At 37.9% G+C, this 17339-nt stretch overlaps 1 protein-coding gene across 7 annotated transcripts in view; it reads right to left on the reverse strand.

Moving 5' to 3' along the window:
• The window catches only part of LOC102217582 (transcription factor E2-alpha-like), a 29671-nt gene extending 17557 nt beyond the window's left edge, over positions 1–12114 (reverse strand). For 2 of the 7 annotated variants that reach the window (XM_023335411.1, XM_023335408.1), the window contains exons 1-4: positions 11599–12110; positions 7755–7851; positions 7314–7386; positions 871–947 (exon numbers count right to left, since the gene is read on the reverse strand). In XM_023335411.1, the coding sequence (XP_023191179.1) occupies positions 871–947; positions 7314–7386; positions 7755–7808 (204 nt within the window). In that variant the 5' untranslated portion in view covers positions 7809–7851; positions 11599–12110. Of the gene's footprint in view, positions 1–870; positions 948–7313; positions 7387–7754; positions 7852–11598 lie in introns of all 7 variants that reach the window. The other 5 variants (XM_023335409.1, XM_023335407.1, XM_023335410.1 and 2 more) reach the window with 4 other exon arrangements.
• Positions 12115–17339: the final 5225 nt, after the last annotated feature.

The raw sequence follows: 17339 nt of genomic DNA on the forward strand, positions 1-17339 counted from the left end.
ATTGAAATAATCGTCAATGAATTTAGTATTTGATTAATCGTTAACTGGAGTATACAGATTCAATGAAAGAACATTTGCAAAAGAACAGGAAGCCAAATATACATCAACATATATATTTGCATTTAAGATGTTTTTTGAAATCCTTTGAAAATATGTTCCTAGAACTCCTTATGTGGCATAGTTTTAGTTTGATCATTTTAAAATTCTGTAAAAAAAAAAAAAATCCTCTGAAGCGCCTTTTGATATTTTACAATTATGAATTGGTTAATGCAAAAATTAATAAATGAATCTGCAAATGATCAAGCATACACTAAAAGAAAGCTGTGTTATTGCACTATTGGCAATAAAATGTTTATTTTTTTATTTAAAAATGCATTGACTTATTTGTTCATTTGCATATTTGAATGTTATTTCTAATATTGTATAAAAAAGGGATAAGTGGTTAAATGAAACATTTACAGAATGTGATCATCTTTTTATGCAATTAATTGTCTGAATAATTGATAGAATAATTGATTACTAGAATAATCGTTAGTTGCAGCCCCGAATTTTACAATTTAATTTTAAGCACGAATGTAATATTCCTCCATACTTTCATAGTCACCTGCTAGTATTCTAATAAGTTTTTTTTTGTTTTCAATCAGTATATAATTGAAAAATAACAAATTACACTCTTGTTTAAGCCCAGGAAGGCAGGTCACAACTCAGTATTAATCATCGGCAACACTGGTAATGCATAAGTGGTCAAATCTAGAGCACTTCATAATGTTGCAGTCTGTGCGTAAAAGAAGTATGAAGCAATAAATCATGCAGCACATGAAGAATAACACAACATCTGCACTCTATGGCTGAGGCTAAAATAAATCATACCCTTCCCTGGTTGAAAGATGGACTAGTCTGCTCCCCTGGTCCCCACGGACTGGACCCTCTCCTCTCATCTACTACACCTGTTGGACAAAAAAACTCTGTCAGCCAAAAGGTAATAAAATTGTGATCACAGATTTATGTCCCTGTTTTGCAACAAATGTGTCACTTGAGAAAGTGATGACTTGCTTTGATACAGGTTTTTCAGGCTCCTTAATGTAACCTACATTGAGGAACTTCAAAGCTCACAGAGCGTGACAGCACTGTGACAGCGCTGTCACATAGTCTGGATTTGAGCTGTAGGAAGTTTGAATAATTAACACCCAGTACGAGGCTTCCAGAATCATCCTCGACATTCCTCGGTCTCCCACTCCACTCCTTTACGCTTTCCATGGCAACACTCATTCATAACCCATTTACTCTCACACGTTAGGCCCACACCTTCACCTTAGCACAAGGCTCACCGTCTCAAACTCACATGGCTAGCATGTGCCATTGCTGGTCGGAGCAGCTTTAAGAAAGGGATGTTAAAAGATTTGTGGAGCAGAAATCTCTGCCCATCCCCTCGCTCTCAATCTCCTCTCATACTGCAACACAGCATCTCTTGGGGAAATCTGAAGTTTAATTGCACTCGTATTTGCATAATTGTGCATATTAATGAGGCTGAGCCCTATGAATATTCATATTTTTGTTTTGTTGTCTAATTAAAAAACTAAGGGGGGGAGGGGGATGCGAGAATCTTGACAGGATCAGCAGTAGAACAGAATAATGGCTCCATAGTGCCAAAAGCAGCTAGATTGCAGTGACAAGTGTGAGCTACACGACACCAGCGGAATAAGAGATGAAGGAGGCAATTTCACGTCCCCTCTCTATGTCTGACTGCCGCTCTGTCTGTCAATCAAAGCAAAACTTACACGTTAGACATTTTAGCGTGTTATCAGCAAGCACCTTCAATCAAAAAATAGCAACAAAAAAAAAAACACCAACAACTTCTGATATGTTCTAGATTTAAAACTTTCTCTGCTTCAGTTAAACACCCCCATTATCACAAATACATATCCAAACAGCAACCAGATGGAAATAAGTATTGTTCTACTCATCATACCAATACCGATGTTAATGCCGATACATCGCACATCCCTAACAACCCAAGAAGATGCATCAACATCAACAGCAAGCAACAATTAAATACAATTAAATTAATTCGCCAACCAAGATTTACTCTAATCCTATTTTTTGATTCAATAAAATTCAATCTGACGCAATTTATCATAATACATCAAGATGAACTTTTTGAGTGTTAGAGAGCAACGTTTATTAAAAAAATTAATAAATTCTTTAACAATTGGACTTGCGTCATAATTCTACAATAACTCTAATTTCAGTATGGAAATTTTAACAACTCAGCATTAAGCAGGCTAGATTAACAACAAAAACACTTGTTGATCTCGTAAAGAAGTGTGTTTATATCTGCCCATATTTGTGAATAGTTTCACTCGGTGACATTTAAAGGAGGGTCTAATTGTGAAATGACATTTAAGATAGTAAAATCACTTAAAACTACAGTGACAATTTGAAAAAAGAGAATAAAATGATCCAAAAATAATGGCAGAACATTTTTTTGCTGATCAGGATAGTGGGCATTAAAAACTGCTCAGTACCTTTTTTAATCCAAATGACAAACAATAAGGCATTTGGTCGGGAACATGTTTATCTACATTATCACGATAAACCACTGCCCTCATTATAAAACCCTTTTTTGCTCTCCGGTAGGAATAGCGGCAGAGGAAAGAGTCATTCACAGATTAGGGCTGAAACGATTCCTCGAACGATTCGAGTACCTCGATTATTAAAATTCCTCAAGTAAAATTTATCTGCCTTGAAGATTCGTTAAATTATGTGTTATTATGCAGCTCACCGTGTTCCACCCGGATCATTATTTGTGGTGGGTAGTGCTCTTACTTCCGCCTAAGAGTTGTTGTGAAGTGCTAGCAGCATGGCGTTGAAATGTGCAGCGTTTTGTCAGGACACAAATAGAGATTGTTGAATTTAGCTTTGGGATGGTTGGACTACGACAACTTTTTTGGCGTCGGAATCTTGTCGTTACAGTTTTGGAGTGAACGATGGGAATGGCAGAGAGAAAGAGAGAGAGAGAAAGAAAGACAGAGAAAGGAAGAGAGAAAGATTTCCGATTCCTCAGATAATCGTAAAAATGTTCTATAGAGTACTCGATTACTAAAATATTCTTTTATAACAGCCCTATCACAGATACAATTTTTATTTGAACAAATCAGATTATAGTGCTGGTCCGAGGTTTCGTCCTCGGACCAGCTAAAACTGCAGCTACTCTTGGCTTCTTTATGGTTACACTTGTGCTGTACATACTGCTAAATGTCAGTCAGCTGCCTAAAAGAGGTTCCTACACTTTTCACTAACTCACTAGAGCGGCAAACGTTCTGTTTGGAAATGTTTCCAGTCAAGAAAAGCATGTGCAACTACAGTGTGGGAAAGAAAGGGATGCAATCATCTTCATTCGAGTAAAGTGTTTTAAAAAACGACCAAGAAGTATATTTGTTTGCAGTGTTGGCTGTAGACAGGCCAACTAATTAGCCGATTATTATCATCTTATCATAACTGGTCTACTCTATTAAGGGTAGAAAAATGTAAAATGGATAATGCTCTGCACCTAAAAACTGTGTCTAATTTGGGTGTTCATTATACAGTTTTTTTAAGTTGCGTATAAAAATCTAATATACAAAAATAACGAACAGAAAATAAATACTGTTATAACCATAACAGTGAAAAATTACAAATTACTTTTGCGGTGGTAGAAATGAATGTTGCTTTTGATGTAAAACAATTATGTTGTATTTTAAGTTCTTGTTTAGATTTGGAGCGAATGTTGTTCCTTTTATGCTTATTTTTACTTAGAATATATTCATTTTCTCAAAAACATTTGATAACTGAATACGTTTCCATATCAAGATTTCTTAACATTTTTCAATTAATTTAGTTTTATGAGTGAATATTGATTCCTAAAGTAGCTACAGCAGGCCATACTGCTGATTGCTAGTGAAGCATGACAATAATATTGATTACAAACATACAACGTTTCATTAGTCCTATAGAACGCCATGCCAAAATAACAAGTATCAGCTGTAAAGAACTCAGACAGGCTATAATATCCATAAGTAGGAAAAGAAATAGAGGATGAGTAACAGACAAATTCTCCCGAGAACCCCAATGCACTTTTCCTCCCAGCATGCAACACCCCTTTAAGGTTGGCTGGTCTATAATTACACAGCACAGACAGAGCTATCGGAAACAGACAGACAGCCTTAGTCACCGGCTTCGTGAGCGAAACGCAGGCAGATATATTGACCAAACATGCAGGCATTTCTTGGTTTTTACTGAAACGCTGCCCCAGGCCAACTACAACCGAGCGTTCTGTTTGTCTACACAACTTCTTCCTTCCCCTGGAAAAGTGAGTCACGCAGACACAAAGCGTGATGTCAGATACAATCTCAAGAGAGAAAACACTGTTAATGAAATACTGAACAATGTACAATGACACAGGGCTGACTTTTTAAACCTGTTAGTCACAGGAGACTTCCTAAGTACAAGACAATGTGACACACTATCCTTTAAACGCACGCAGCTTACATTCGACTGTTCTCCAGCAATAGTTTGGATATTTTTTGTTCTTTTTACGATTTTTGCAATAATAAGCAGCAGATCGTCAGACTTTACAGAACAGACCTTCATGTAACTTTCCCACCTGAGTTTTTCAAATTCAGTTTCACATCTGCTTGAAACAAGGAACCTTTTCATGCAAATTTATATCACAAGCCCGTCAGAATTTCTACCCATACCACCCTAAAAATACATGTTAGAAGTCTCGGTTTCTTGTGAACCAAAAAATGAAAGCACACACACACACAAAAAAGAAAAAGAAAAACAGTGGACTGGATTGAACAGATATGATAATCACTCAGAACAAGAGCACAAAAACACATGGCAAAGTTTCACATTTAAACCATATGAATTGGGGGGAAAAACATGTAAATGACTCCACTTTAGATCCATATGGAAACTTTTAAACCCATCAGGTGTCTCTCATAGTGCCATGTGGGTGTGGGCAGGTATCAGACTAATGAGGAATGAGGAATGATGATGATGGTAAAAATAGAACAGTTTCATAGCATCACCCTACAGTAAAGCCCCAAAATATTCATAACTCTGGTCCATATAGATATAAAAACAATTCAATCAACCAAAAATGAAATGAGACATTCATCTCATAATAAATAATGTATAAGAAGAATCAGTTTAGAAAAAATTATGAATTTGTTTTTAATTTATACATATATATATATATATATATATAAACTTTCATGTAAAAAATTCTTTTACATGAAAGTTTTTTTTTACTTTTTAATTTCTCTCTTAGACCACAACCCAACTTCCTCTATTATTATTATTAAGAATCGTTATTGCAAATACAGCAAACAGGCCCTTATTATAATTGGCCCAGATTTTGCTATTTTATTGAGTTATCTTTAGCAAGTTTAGGTCTTTGAGGTAGGAAGGCCTACTTGCATCAAGCAAGGTAGAAGATGTGGTTGTTTGTTCCAAAGTGTCAAAAGGATAGAGAAATATACATGATACATATGATTTTGGTTATCAGCCATAACTACAAAAATGGTATCGGATTCAATGTCAAACCAGTGCATCCTTAATATAATACCCAATAATAAAATTGCTTTTTTGTGAAACAGAAATGTGATAAAGTTATAACTTATCCAGTTCTTCTTAAGTTATAATAATGTCATCACGAAAATCTATTGTTAAACTGTTTCTAATCCATTGACTTGAGCAAAAAGATCAAATAAAACTACAGAAATTTAGAGGCAGTTGCTAACGTTTCAGAATATTATACCTTTTTTGATATTCTGTTCTTTATAAATGAACATCAGGAGTAAAACAAGTTTATCTTAGCTAGGGAGCCCCCCTGCAGGCAGACAGTAGCTGACTACAGTGTTAAAACTGCAGTTTTTACATTATTTAGAGAGATGGCTAGATCCCATTCAGCTTCCACACCATGACTGTCTGTGATTTTTGATGAATATGTTCAAACAGCAAAACGTGTGTTTCTTTTAAAGGACGGAAAAAGTGTCCAAGGGTTCATTCAGCCACCTGACTGGCAGGGAGCAGCAACAGGCTAGTTAGGAGCAACACATACAGGAAACTATAAAAAAAACAGGTAATTTCAACATGTTTTCTTTAATCTGAATTGAAAGGAACCACCACGGGATAGGTAGGAATGGTATGATGGAAAATGTTTGTGGTTTTGAAAGCGTAACTTTTAAAAACCTTGGCAAACCTTGATAGCAGCAACCACCCCACGCCTAATTCAGTATGTGTGTAAGACTAATGACTGTTACATAATTACTCATCAGGAATCAAGAGTTTTGAGCTTTGATATTAGACATCAAACAGCATAGCTCATTCCAATACCAGCGGTGTGTGCCTAGGGTGTCTGGATTTACACTGAGCCTCTTATTCTCTGCTAAAACAACTCCCTAATGTTAGCTAAGTAGCTAAAAGTTGTTTTATAATTTTCTTTTGTTAGGTGGATTTACTTACTTTTATGCTGCAAAAGGTCAGAGTCTGAGCTAAGAACGACACTAAACTCTTGAACAAGAGTCTTAGGAATATCTGCTAAGCTCAGTTCAGGCATTTCAGATACAGAAATGAGTAGCAACTTGTTCAAATAGCTCTAAGAACTCTGGTACGGTTCCTGTGGGCCGTAGGTGCCTCATGAGAAGCCGTTAGGATTGATAACATCTACATGCCTCTTTTGTAAGAGCGCGCCTGATCCTTACAGAAGAACAACAAAAGTGGCTTTCTTGTGAGTAGATGAAACAGAGCCCCCAATAACCCCACCCAGCAACCGAACGTGCCGTCTTTGATCTTCCCCTTGAATATCGCGTTGCTCTCTGATGCGTGTTGAAAGACTTAATGCACCTCCAAAAATACAATGGCAGCAGGGAACTTTTTTGTCTGCGACTATAGGGTCTGGTAGAGTAGGGATACAGCGCATATAATCCGCCATCAGACATACAAAAGTACCACCAACTGATATTGGGCATCCTGGTTATTATTTGACAACATTGAGTTGCATGCATGCTTTAAAACTAAGAGGAGGGTTGGATTTGTGTATCTGATGATGAATTTTCAATTTATGAAAACTAAAACAAGGAAACGGGAACAATGTATTATTCTATTACAACTGGAAAGAAACCAAGAGAATAAAAATGAGGTAGTGAGACTGGAGATCGTCTCTAATAGATTTATTTTTAGAAAGTCACAGAAGCATTACCAAGAATTACGGCCACTGACTACAGGTGAAGGCAAACAAACTGTCTCTTTTGTGTATTATCTCTTACCAGGACCTCCAAACTGGCTGCTGGCGAGAGTCGTCGGCCCATTCTTTCCATTCGAAACTGGAGGTTCAAACATCTGAAAAGAGAGCAATAAATCTGTAAAACCACGGCAAGGCAATAAAACATTTGAATGTTCTCTCGATGTTTATGCAAACGTTGATCAGAGCGTAATCCAAACTGTCCTACATGCTTTTGATAACAACTGCAATAAACATAAGGCAACCCGAGCGTTTCAGCTATGATTTGTGACAAAAAAATAAATAAAGAAATTGAGCCGAGACAAACAAGAGCTTTATAGAAATCATGGCTGTTTAAACACATTACTTCCTAATAGAGAATAAATCTCATTCATTCCTATTTCGAGGTATTCATCACCAGATTTGGTGCTTATTAGTAAAATGAAATGGATTACGAAGGTAACATTGAGGCTTAACAGGGCCTTACCGCACTAAAATCCAGCAAGTCGCTCAGCTCCTTGTCGTTTTCCACTGCAGCCATTCTCCGATGCTGTTCACTGGGCCTTTACAGTCTCAGCAACAGACTACAAGGACAAGCACAAACAACATGACATCATTTTGCTTCAATAACTCGATACTGATTACATTAAATGCATTGATTAAGATTACTGTTTTCTGCACTCTCTATTTTAGTGTAGAGAGCTGCGTTAATGCTGCATTCCAGCTTCAGAACATCAACTATGCAGATAACGGCAAATGTTGTTTAATCTTTAAATGGAATATTAAAATCGAGCTTTGTTAGAAGAAAGATGAACAACATATAACAATGTCCAATCATTTGTTATCACTAATTCCCACGGAGGATCAAAATCTCCCTGTGCCGCGCAGCTGGAAATGCTAAAGGTGGATTGCCAAAAACCATTCAGTTCATTTAAAGCAACAGGTTTCAAACTCAGCTAAAAACAAACGTGTGAGGCCAAACAACTACAATGCCTGTAAAGAAAAAATTAATTGTTGCCATGTCTCTGCTCAGAAAATAACTACTGACGCACAACCAATTCCATTTATACAGCTATTTCCATATGTGAGTAGGTCTGCTATGCTAATTGACTTTACCACAGATACATTAAGGAAGAAAAAAAAAAAACACAACTACTTAACAACGAATGACAAAGCTTTTAATTGTGGTTAAAAAAGGATACAAAAAATAAGTTCTCACAAGTCAATACCTCTGAAGATGATTAATAAATGATTGGATAAAGTTTGTATTGCTTCACACAGCCTTTCGTCCAACAGAATAATTTATGTATAGTTTTAGTCACTAAATTTATGGATACACCCATAAATCTTTGTGCACTGCACAAAGGAAACCCACAAAGTAATTTTGTGGCAGAAAAAATATGAATTTATTTGCTTCAATGAACTTAGCTTTATGCCTATTTAATAAAAAAAATAAAACATATAGTCGTATGAAACTTACAAAAGTACATTGTGAGTTGTTTCTTTAAGGGTGTTTTGTTTTCATAAGAAATCATAAATATCTTATCTGATTATTTTAGGACTAAAACAATCAAATACAGGACTAATCAACTAACCAATAACTGCATATTGGTTAGCTGAACTATCTTTATACCCTCACAGCCGACAATTTCTGATCAAGCAGTGAGAAAAGTAAAACCAGTTCTAAAAGTAGCCCACATCAAACCATGGTTCAGCCACAGGCCATGCTGCGTTTGGTTTTAGTCAGCCCCTGGACTTGGGTGCTTATTCCACATCAAAACCTAACTGTGTTTTTAGCATCTCTGTGCACTGAAATCTACAGAGTGATAACACAGCATGCTGGATTCTTAAAGTGGCAATTTATGGCCAGCCAACATCAACACAAATGTTCCATGTGACTAAAAAACGTCTTTTAAAACTACAATTTTGGATTTGGTTTAAAAAAAAAAAAAAAAAAAAAAAAAAAAAAGAGGGTTTTGATGTTGTCATCGGTCATAAACGATTATTAAATATGAACTTAATTGTTTTAACTAATGAAGAGTTTTGAATTTATTGTTGGACTGGAGCTTTTGACCATTTGAGAAACATGATCGCTGTGGTTCAGTGGCTTTTCCTGAAATATATTACAAATGTTTTACATTTTTTGGATTAAGAATATGTACTACTTTTTTAATTATGTAAAAAAAAATTAACTAATGTAATACAGTGTCCTAGTTATATTCTCTTAGATTGTTAGGCTACTCTTACATTGCAAACTGTCTAGCTAAAAGAGTGGAAGAGAAAAAGCCAGTTAAAAAGCAGACTGCTAAAACAATCATCGCATTATGGTTAGAGATTTGTGACCTATTAAACTTCCTGTGTTTTCCAGACGTAACTGATGTGACTCCAAGAATACCACCTGAATAACTCATTTATTTTTAGGACCTCGCAGACGAGCTGCATTTTAAAATAAAATGATCACAAGGGAATAGCAAATATAGGCTTCCTACAAACCTCCATTCTGTCCCCAAATGATTTTATTATTATTATTATTTTTCAGTTTTTTTTTTTTAACAATATCCCGGACAATTGTGAACAAAATATTTAACTAGTGAGGTTTAGTGAGCTGAATGCTCCAGAAATCATGAAATGACATGATGCAGAAGTTTGCTTCCTATTTTATTGCTTTTTGGCTGTTCCAAAATTTGTACAAAATTAAGACTTTTAAAATCTGGACAGGATTATCCCACACTGAATGGAGATTCTTTAAATTAGGAGGAGGTCAGTATTTAGTTACTGAGATATATATATATATATATATATATATATATATATATATACATGATTTAATTCAGTAATTGTCTACTGGGTAGCAGAACGGTTTCAGTCCTAAATGTAACTACTGTAATGAAGTGGCCTATCTCATATTGAACAACTTTTATTTTCATGTTTTAGAGGGAGTCTGGCCACTTGCGGTGATGCCTTTATAGCCAACAAGAAAAACAACCCAAAATATCTGTATTTCTTGCTCTTATTATGTACGTAAATACTTGTGTCTCTTGGCATGTCATTGGGGTTATAAACCAATTTATGTTGCAAATTACAGAGAGGGATTTGGGAGGAGATAAACAAGAAGTGATGTGACGAATATTAATAAGTTGTGGAGAAAGGGTGAGATTTTATGCACTCCTCCTTTTTTCTACTTAACACCATTATATAGTAGCTGCTTTGCTTTCTCTGCATTAGCATGTCTAAAACGAATAAACACTGCAGTGGTGTAACGTCCAAGAGGCTGTAAATAGGGGTGCATGCGCGGAATCCGACCAAAGAACAATACGCTGACAGCTCATAATCTAGCAATTTCTCTGTCAGCAAGCCGAGGTCAAAATGGGGGATAAGTGCTTAGCCCCTCCTAACAAATGGAAGTTGCATTACGCTTGTCTTGAGCACCTCCGCCTTTTGGCCAGCGGTGTTTGGGGGAAAGTTACATGGCAGAAATAGCTGTAGAGAACGAGAGCTCCTGGCTGGCGTCAGAAAACACGGATCCAGGCTGTTCAGTGTCCATCGGGTTTTTAAATGTTTTCACCTACCAGGTTGGAAATGCTGAGGGACGTTTAAAAGGACCTGAGGGGGAGGGGGGGGAAACAAACAAACAAATAAAAAAAAAACAAAACCTGTTGCCTGCCCTGAGCACAAAGACTGAGTCCACAAAAAAGTTTAATGGATAATAATATATTAATTAATAAACCATTTCACTTTTTATTATTAAAATTATATTTTACTGTAGCTAGTTTGCAAGTGTGTGGGGGGATTATAAGGTGCTACATTAAAAGCTGCAAGCGACGGTTATAACGGTAGCAGGCTGACGGGAAAATACCCAAGTTATTTTCTGCTGTTATTTTCGTACTTTGCGCATATTTAGCAGCGATTTGGGGGCACAACTGAATATTAAACGTAACTGAACGTAAAACAGGCTCGCATTAGTCATGAACACAACGCGAGCGATATGAAAAGAAGTCAACGGCTGGCGTCGAAACGCAAAAAGCCCCACACATACAAGCGCCGAGACCCCAGGGGAGCTAATAACGTTATAGCTCACAGAAGTGAACAACGAAGTGTTTTCCATCAAACCCAAGACTGCTAATGCTGTGTGATCACACAGTGGACCTCGGTGAGACCGAAAGAAGGGGGAAGAAAAAACCAACACCCCGCTTTTCTTTCCACCCCCCGGCTACAGCCCTCCAACAACTTCATCGCTGCGCTTGAAACTTAGTTATTACGCCGAAATCAACGTAACAATTACAACTCCAGCTTCGCATGAATGAGCTTGTTTTGAATACGTTCGCATTTACCTGGAGTCAGCAGTGTAGCATCCAGCAGAGAGTAGTGGTACGACAATTTATAAGAGAGGAGAAACAAAGTTAGGGATAGGATCCGTCTCCCGTGGTCCCGGTCTGTGGGCTTGATGAAGCGCAGGACAGACAATATAAAACGCTCCTCTGTTGTCTCGCCTCGTCGTTTGTCTTCGTTACGGAGCCGACCTCGCGTCTTTAACGCGGACCATAACTCTTGCGGTACTCTTGTTTCCTTTCGCTTGGAGAAACTGCAGTCATTTCTTTTCCCAAGTAGACATTTTCACAGCCTCCACACCGTCGGTTCCAATGGGATATCACTCCGCGCAGCGCACAACCTACTGGGAGGATATGGGCGCCGAAACATCAGCGGTGTCAGGTTTCAAAATAAGGAGAAGAATACAAATCAGACAGTTTTTGACAGTTTGCGTTCATGCGCCGCGTTTAACAGACGCGCCGTCAAATGTCAAGGCTCTAAAATCGCGAGCGAGACACAAAATGGCCCAGCCACAAATTTAGGGGACCTATGTCAACTCGCGGATGAGGACAACAGAGTACACGACCACAAGATGGAACGATAATATCGGAAGGAAGGACCAATGGGATGCCGCGAAATTTTGATTGACGTGCAGGACGTCCAAATATATTGCAGCGTCACTCTCAAGTGCGGTGTCAATTTGCCAAAGGGTTTTGTAGCGTTCTGGTGTTCTTGAAGCCTTTGCTACGAAGTAAAAAAATAAAATAAAAAATCATAACACTTAGACAAGTCACGATGGTTGGTGCTCTGGCACGCAACTGCATAACATAATTAAAAAGTTTTCTTTAACACCCACATGGTTGAATTTATTCCTAAAGTTCGTAATTCACAAGTTGACTTGTAATAGCTACACTGGTTTGAAGAAGTATTTACTCCCACTTAAGTGTTTTCTTTTCACATTTTATCACCTCGCAACCACACGCCTAATAGAATTTCATTGGTATTTTAATATGTCAAACCAGCACTAGGTGTGGCCGTGCATTTGTCTTCAGCCCCCTTTATTCTGATCTCCCTAAACAAGTTGTAGCTGTGACACGAATACGGAGGCGAATACGTTTGCTATTTCTGCTTTGTCTGTGCCCTGTTTGCAAGTCTTCAACATACCCTGTTGTATCTGTGATCTCATGTCAGCTCACAGGAAAAGTAAATATCATCTGCAATTATTTTTTTGCTTTCACAAATTAAAACATTGTAAAGCTACAATGTCCGGCAGGCATTGTACTCAAAAATAATAATAATAATAATAATAAATTACATTTTACATCAATATATTTACATTGATTTACTTAAGAGTATAGAACATATAAGTACTGTATATGTTTGCAATACCCATGTCATATCTTGTACGTTCATGTCCTAACATGTTTTCTGAAAGCCAAAACATAACTTTTGTGAAGGATCCACAGAAATCATGCAAGAAAAGCTGGAAAATGTATAGCATCGCCCACAGTAACCTACATAAACGGCCATTCTGGTGTTGTTGTATATCAAGAGAGCTATTTTTGGCGTTATGAAAACAAGGTTGCAGGATGCAGACACATGTTCTAAAGAAAACCTCAACTGCTTTATGGGGGGAAAAAAAACCCTAAGTGACATCTGTGCCGGCCTTTACGAGAAAAGCCAGCCATCCACTTTGTGGTCTGCAAACATGCACACGAACATTTATGAGGCATGCATTGCACAAATGCAGCTCTGGCACACACACCTGTATGTGATTAACTGAGCAGGTCTTGTTATAATCTCACAACATGGTCAAGCTTCCATTAAACTCCTAATATACACATTGGTTTTGTTGGGGTTTTTTTTTATTCTAAGAATAATAGATTTTCTGATTTGCCCAGCAAATATCAAAATATTAACATCATTATTTTTGTAAAATACTGCACTTGGATTCATAGAGCAACTTCATTGAAACAAAAGGATGCAAGAGTACTGCACAGCTTGGGGGTTTTGCAACAGGGTGAAGAGCATCCAGTCTACTTCAGCACATCAACCTCATTATGACAAAAAGGGTTTCATGTCACAAATTCACTGTGACGCTCCAACAGTACACCTGGGGAAAGGTGGCGCACACATTCAAATGGAAGCGATCATATCACTGCGTTCCACTGAACATCAAAGATTGTTTGCTTTGTTGCTTTTTTGAAAGTAGGACAAGACTGAGCCGTCGTAACGTCAAGGTTCTATGTCAGAGTGCAAGATAGAAATGAAGTCTATATTTAGAGTGGAACTCCATTTTCCTAACCCCAAACCTATGCACCCTCCTCTCCACCCACTCTTTCCTGGGCTCTCTCCTCTTTTAAGCATCAGCTCTGTAAGTTTTTGTAAATGGGTTACCCCCATGCAAGCCACCCACGCATCAGGTACAGTATCAAAACCTGGGGCATCCTGTTATGACTTCTGGTTTCCTGTTTCCTGTAAAAAATACAGCCCCCCCCCCCCCCCCCTCCTCCTAGCTGTCGTTCTCAAACACAAACACACTTCACACCCCACAGCCTGTCAAAAAGCAAACAGAGCAGAGCTGTGATCAGCTTTAAGCAATCCGCTGCAAACAGAGTAAATTAGTTGGAGAGCTTCCACTTTCAGTTCTGGCTCAAGTATGTGCTGGATTGTAATTGTGTTGTTGTTTGTCTTCTTTTTCACTCCAAAGAAGACCTAATCTTCTATTTGTTGCAAGCCCAAGACTGAAATGTTTAGCAGTCAACATTTGAGGAAAATACACAGGGTCGTGCAAAAGTATTTACACCTCTGGAACTTTTGCGCACGGTGTCACATTATTAACCCTCAGTTCTTTTTATCGGGATTGCATGTCACAGATTAACCAAAGGTAGTGCATACTTGATTTTCAGTGTTTTTAAAATGAAAAATCAGTGAAGCCTGGTGTGTTCTTTCCTGATACCCCTAAATAAAATCTGGTGCAACCAAGTGCTTTTACAAGTCATCTAAGTAGTAAATTGTTTGTAATTTATTCTCAGTATCACTCTGCATCTTCTGTGAAGGCCTCTGAGTGTTGCTTGAGAAATTCAGAGAGCAAGCAGCATCGTGAAGACTTAGGACCAGGTAGGTCAGAGATAAAGATGACTTGATCTTTAAAACAGTGTTGGGTTCTAAAAGAAGACATTAAATACTTTACAGACCACTCTTTGCTCTAAAATGAAATTAAAATGGAAAGAGAATGGCACAACTACAAATAGAAAGAGACCTGAAAAGGCATGCAGAGAAATAACTTGCATGAGCAAGAGTGTCATGGTAACTCAGAGGTCGTTGTAGAGAACCACAGCTCTATATGTCGACAACTATTACTTGTGCACTCCACAAAGTTGTGTGCTCCATCAATCTGGCCTCGATGAAAGACCAACAAAACAAAGAGAAAGAAAACACGTGGAAGACAATGCTCTGCTCAGATGAGATCAAAACTGGATTTCTTTTTTACCAACAGCCAGGACACTTGTGAGGCAAACTAACACCACACCTAAACCCTGACCACAACAGCCACAGTGTGAAACACGGTGGTGGCAGAATTATGCTGCAAGGATGCTTTCCCTCAGGATGAAGGGAAGTTAGAGAGAGTTGATGGGAGAGTGGACAGAAACACTGAAAGAAAAGTTATTTAATGGTTTAGATCAACCCACTTCCACAAAATAATCTGTACCTCTAGCAGAAAGGTGGTTCTGTAAAGTATCAACTCTGGAGGGTGGTGAATAGAAATGCACACAGTGGTTTTTAGATTTTTATTTGAAGAAAATGACTGTGTTGGCCACAGAAATCTCAATTTCACGTTGAACTTTATGGAATGTGACAAATACTTGACTAACGCATTGTAAAGAAGTCACTGAACCCTGCCGTGAAAGGAGCAGCTGCTTCACCCCACTGCATTTAATTTGTCCTTATTTCATGTCTTTGTACATATTGTGCCAAAGACGAGGATGTACATGTGTCAAGGGACCATTTCCACAGCAAAAACAGCAGTGTATGCTTTTGTGTGAACTACTGGTCCCTGTTTGCAAAGAAATGTTAAAAAAAAAAACCCAAACACAAACACGACACCATAAAACAGAACGTGCCACCGCTGCACATCCCCCTCCATGATACCTGAGCATCTCTCACAACAGGGGTCAGACACATCACTCTTAATGAGCAGAAACCTCGCTGACTTCCTGCAGTGGCTCTAGCCCGCCATGCTGAACGCTTGGTGCTAATGTGCATGGTTAATTGTCAAGAGTGCAAACTCACCCTTATGTGTTGAACTGTTTGCTGATGCCAGTGCAGAATTTTGGGAGGCTCGCTTACTGGTTAGTTTTGTTTTTATCATCACACCTTCACAATGATTTGATGTAAATCATAATCTTTTATGGTCATGGCATTGTATTGGTCACTGGCATCTTTTTGTGCCTTTATAGAAAAAGGAAGAAAGCACAATGCTGTTCTGTTCCTTTCCCTCATTTTCTGCTCCCCTCCCCCTTTCTTGCAGATTGGAATTCATTAGCAATCAAAGAGCCACTGACAAACGCCCAATCTTAATTACCCCCTCATTTGCATATTTGCATATTAATGACTGCAGACTTTGCTGTTTTTCTGCTGCAGTTCGCCTCCTCCCATCGTCACTGCTCACACACACCGCCATAACGCACACCACATTACTTTTTTGTTGTTCTCAAGGCTAATCATTTTTTTTTGAGTTGACAGGCACACAAAGAAAGATATTTTGTTATATCTTGAAAGATGAATTTTGTAAATTAACTACACGCTGAAATATGAACGGATGTGTCAGCAGAGCCACAGCTTTTAGTTTTGAGTGTTTTGAATGTGCAACATTTATTGGCTTAGCTAAACAAAATACTCCACCAAAACATATTTCGTTATCATATCCTGGAATATGGGTCTGTTCAGTTTAATTGCTCTACCTGGAGCTCCTCGGTGATGTACTTCAGGTGCTGCCCCCTTCTGGCCTAAGACGTGTACAACCGGAAAGCATGTGAAACCCTGACGCCCAAACAACTAAATAAGCTACAGATGATTCCATTTAAAATTGTAATCTCTCTTTGCAAAAAGAAAAAAAGAAGAAGAGACAAATCTGACACAAAACCAAAGACATCAGGAGAAAATACACAAAGGAAAACAAAATAACAACAAAAGATCAAGACATCCAAACACAGGAAGCACGTGGAGAAGTTATGTCCTGTTGTTTACCGTATGAAATAATGACCATTTGTTGCAGCTGAGTTTGTTTACATAGCCATAATGCAAGTTCCTCATATGACAAGATTTTGGTGCTTTGCAAAAAAAAATGTTCATGCCCCTTATTGTTATTACAGCAACAGACATCAATTTATCTTATTTAGATTTTATATGATAGAGCAACACAACGTACCATATCTTTGTGGACTGGAATGAAAATGAGAAGAATGACTAGAATAGGTTATATATATATTTTCAAAAATAAAAGGCAGAAATTGCACCATGCATTTGTATTCAGCCACCTTTGCTCTGATATCAAAATAATATCCAAGCCCTCAGAAGTGACCCAGTTAGTAAGTACTTTCAGGATAGATTAAATTACACCTGTGTATAATTTAATCTCAGTATAAACATTGCTGTTCACTAATGTTCTCTTTTCCTAGAGAACATTAGTGAATAATCAACATCACGAAGAGGCACAACAGACAGACCAGGGGGAGTTGGGGAGAGATTTATACCAAGGCTA

The sequence above is a fragment of the Xiphophorus maculatus genome, chromosome 6 (genome assembly GCF_002775205.1).
Source record: "Xiphophorus maculatus strain JP 163 A chromosome 6, X_maculatus-5.0-male, whole genome shotgun sequence".
In the NCBI taxonomy this organism is placed as follows: domain Eukaryota; kingdom Metazoa; phylum Chordata; class Actinopteri; order Cyprinodontiformes; family Poeciliidae; genus Xiphophorus; species Xiphophorus maculatus.